Source organism: Lathyrus oleraceus, chromosome 7, assembly GCF_024323335.1.
Source record: "Lathyrus oleraceus cultivar Zhongwan6 chromosome 7, CAAS_Psat_ZW6_1.0, whole genome shotgun sequence".
In the NCBI taxonomy this organism is placed as follows: Eukaryota; Viridiplantae; Streptophyta; class Magnoliopsida; order Fabales; family Fabaceae; genus Lathyrus; species Lathyrus oleraceus.
Genome location: NC_066585.1, coordinates 120,275,095 through 120,278,854, shown reverse-complemented (window position 1 = coordinate 120,278,854; position 3,760 = coordinate 120,275,095). Strand labels below are relative to the sequence as shown.

At 40.2% G+C, this 3,760-nt stretch overlaps 1 protein-coding gene across 1 annotated transcript; it reads right to left on the bottom strand.

The window, feature by feature from the left end:
* Positions 1–739: 739 nt before the first annotated feature.
* Positions 740–1,945, bottom strand: LOC127102349 (uncharacterized). The gene is made up of 2 exons (XM_051039727.1): positions 1,295–1,945; positions 740–1,192 (listed from the first exon to the last, which is right to left on the bottom strand). The coding sequence occupies exons 1-2, from the start codon at positions 1,943–1,945 to the stop codon at positions 740–742; spliced, it is 1,104 nt and encodes a 367-aa protein (XP_050895684.1).
* Positions 1,946–3,760: the final 1,815 nt, after the last annotated feature.

Below are 3,760 nucleotides of genomic sequence, written 5' to 3'. Positions count from 1 at the left end.
CAAACTCACTAGAGGTATACTCACCTCCACCATCCGTTTTGAGAATTTTGAGCTTCCGACCACTTTGGTGCTCCACCATGGATTTGAAATTCTTGAAAACTCCAAATACCTCATCTTTTCTCTTGATAAGATATATCCAAAGCTTCCTACTAAAATCGTCAATGAACGTAACAAAATATCGATTGTCACCATAAGTCTCTACTTGCATCGGTCCGCAAACGTCGGAACATACCACCTCAAGTAAGCCTTTGGTTCTTTGACCCGCATCTTTGCTAAACACATTCTTGTGCTGTTTAGCCTTCACACATTCCTCACACAATTCAGTTGGAATACTAATCTGTGGCAGCCCCGTTATCAATTCACTTTGTTGCAACTTTATTAGATCCCTAAAATTAAGGTGACCAAGACGGTAATTCCATAACCGCTCATCTCTACTTGCCGCGGTAGCTATACAACGATGCTCCATAACCTTTAACTCAACCTTAAAGGTTCTATTGGCAGCCATCGGCGCTTTTAGAATCAACACACCATTTGAATCCAAAACGCGTAAAATCTTGTCCTCCAAACGAACTTTGTATCCTCTTTCAAGTAATTGGCCAGTGCTTAAAAGATTACACTTAATTCCCGGTATATACAAGACATCTTTGATCCTTGAATGTCCACCATTCCTTTTTCCGATCAAAACATCTCCTACCCCTTCGGCGCTTAAAGTGGTGTCGTCGGCAAATTTGACTTTACTTTATTCCGCTTGATTGATTTGCACAAACCAATCTTTTTGACCTGTCATATGTGTTGAACAACCGGAATCCAAGTACCACTCATCTCTCCCTTGGACTCCATCACAAACGGTAACCAATGCACTTCGATCCGAATGCATTTTCTCGCTATTTTCCGGAACGGTACAGCTGTTGTCCCGCAAACTGTCACTACTGTAGCTGCTTCCCGGAACATCCGTAATGCCATAACTCTCCTCCGTGATCATTACTAGAAGTGTGTCCTCATCATCTACCTCTTCCCTAGCAACCTTGGCTTCATTATTGTGATTCTCATTCGATTTACCAAAACACAAATTTGCAAAGTGTCCAAACTTTCTGCACTTGTAGCATTGCACCTTACTCACATCACGCTTCTTAAAATCATTGCTATGACCACTATCCTTGGAGCTAATTTCACCCTTTTCACTCGCCGAATACTTTGAATTTTGCGAATCGTTTGAACCAAAATTCTAAAAATTTGATTTACCTCTCGCCGCAAATTTTCCTTTCGACCTCTTATTCTTTTCATTGAAACACACTTGCAAAGCAATCTCCGCTTTGGCTTTGTCGGCGCCTCTCTCATCCATCCTTTGTTCATGTGCCTCTAACGAACTTTGCAATTCATTCTTGCTCAAAGTTGTTAGATCCTTCGATTCTTCAATAGCCACAACTATGTTGTCGAAACGCGACGTTAACGAACGCAATACTTTCGGTACAACATTCTGCTCAAGAATCGTTTCCCCACAAGATTTGATTTGATTAACTAACCGGGTAATGCGCGTAATATAGTCGTTGATCGTTTCTTTGTCTTCCATTTGTGTTAACTCGAATTGTCGCTTGTAAGTTTGTAACCTTACAACCTTCGCTTTGACGGCACCGGCATATGCTTTCTCCAAGATTTCCCATGCTTGCTTCGCCGATTCACAATCGCCAACCTTCTCGAAATTGTCGTTATCAACACACGAATGAATCAAGAATAGGGATTTGTAATCCTTCTTCTTCTCTTCTTTGTGTGTAGCTCTTTGAATGTCGGTAGCCTCTGCCCCTAGTTGTGTAACTCCATTGACGACGATCTCAAGCACCTCTTGATAACCAAACAAGACCCTCATTTGTTTTGCCCATTTATCATAGTTCTTCGAATCAAGAATCGGGAGATTGGTGGGAATTCGATCATTGGAAACGATTGCCATTGTTGCAGTGGATTAGGATCGATAATCAAGGCTCTTGATGTCAAATGTTAGAACATAAAACTCAAATTAAAGGTTTGACAATGGTGGAAGAAAAGAAAATTGGGGAAGATGAAGATAAGAGAGAATTAGAGCAAAGAGTAATATTGGATGAATATTAATTTTGGCATTAATTTTGAATTGGGAATATTACAAGAGTATTTATACATTAAGAGAATAAAATGATACAACTCAAAATACAACTAAAGTGACTCTACAAATAAATTCTGTTAGTTTTAGAAGGGTAAAAACATAATTTAATTGCAATTAACAATAATCCTTAACGACGTTGATAGAAGAATAAATTTGATAAACATTTTATAGAGTTGATGACTAAATTATAATATTTTCTCTAATGAATTTTTCATAAGAAAATATTATTTATAGTTATGGAAAATAAAAGTGTACTATAATCCTTACAAATAATAAAGGATCATTATATTCAAACATGAGGGTGCGGACAAAGTCAAACCATTTTCATTATTAAAAGAACTATTTTCATCATGGTTTGGAAATATATTTATCGCATTTGAAGGTTTGTGGTAATAAAAAGTGTGATATTAGTGTCGCAACCTGCGAAAAAAACAACCGGCGAAGAAAGAAATGACAGAAGAGTCGCCACCGTGCATTATTTATCCCAAAGGGGGGAATGGAAACACTCGAAGTAAACCTGGAAAAAGGAAAGGAAAAGACAAGGTCTCGCAACCAAATCTTGGGTTCGGGAGTCGGTTATGCGAAGGGAAGGTATTAGCACCCCTACGCATCTGTAGTACTCTACGGGATCCACTCTTGTTGTTCTTGTCTAAAGGGTGGGTTTATCTAATGTACTATCTGCTAAAAGAAGGTTAAAAGAAAATGACTCGCACGGATGTCGCGTCCACTGCATACGTATCTCATCTGAATATGAGAATCAGAGTCTTCGTAGCTCGGCTACCTATGGGTTAAAGAGGAGTGTGCTCGCTAAGACATCGCGTCTTATGCCTACGTATCTCATCTGGAATGAGAATCAGAGCAAGCCATAGTTCGGCTAACTAGGGGTTAAGGGTTGTGTTTTGGGCGAACGACGTTACTACGCAATCTACCGGATGCTCGACCTTTGGAGACTTACTCGCCTGTAGTAGAACGACACATTGAATAACGGGGGATTGACTACTAATCCCTTTTATCCTCAATTGCCTCTCCATGGAGGTCTTTAGCACTGGTGAACACACAAAACATTGCCTCCTATCGAGGTCTTCCAGCTAAGAAAGCGGTAAAATGCGGGAAAGATAAAGGGATCAAGAGATCTACCACACAGATAAAGATCCGAAGTAATAACAACTAAGGAAGCAAGAAACCCGGTGATCTCTCAAGCTAGCACCATCAAAAGAAAGCAAGTCAGCACAGGTAATCAGAATAAATCTCCAAGTGGTGTCCCACAAATAAAGTGGAATGCCAAGCAAGCTATCCCTTCAGAGTCATGTGAGCCCTCACAAAAACTCAACAAACAGGTTAGAATAACAAGACGGGGTGCAATCAAGAGTTGCTCCAAACAAAAGAAACATGACAATAAAGCGTTAGGTGAACAGTGCACGGATGCAAGAGAAAGCATGTCATAACAATCATAAAACAAATTAAAGGGAAAAAGGCAGGTACTGTCGCGATCGCTACTGCGTCGCTTAGCGAAGCCTCGCTGCAGGCTTGCCTAGCGAAGGTGCTAGCGAGTGCCTACGGGTTCTGGATTTTTCTCTGACAACAATACGATTTCAGGCATTAGGTGATCAAACATTCAAGGCATTA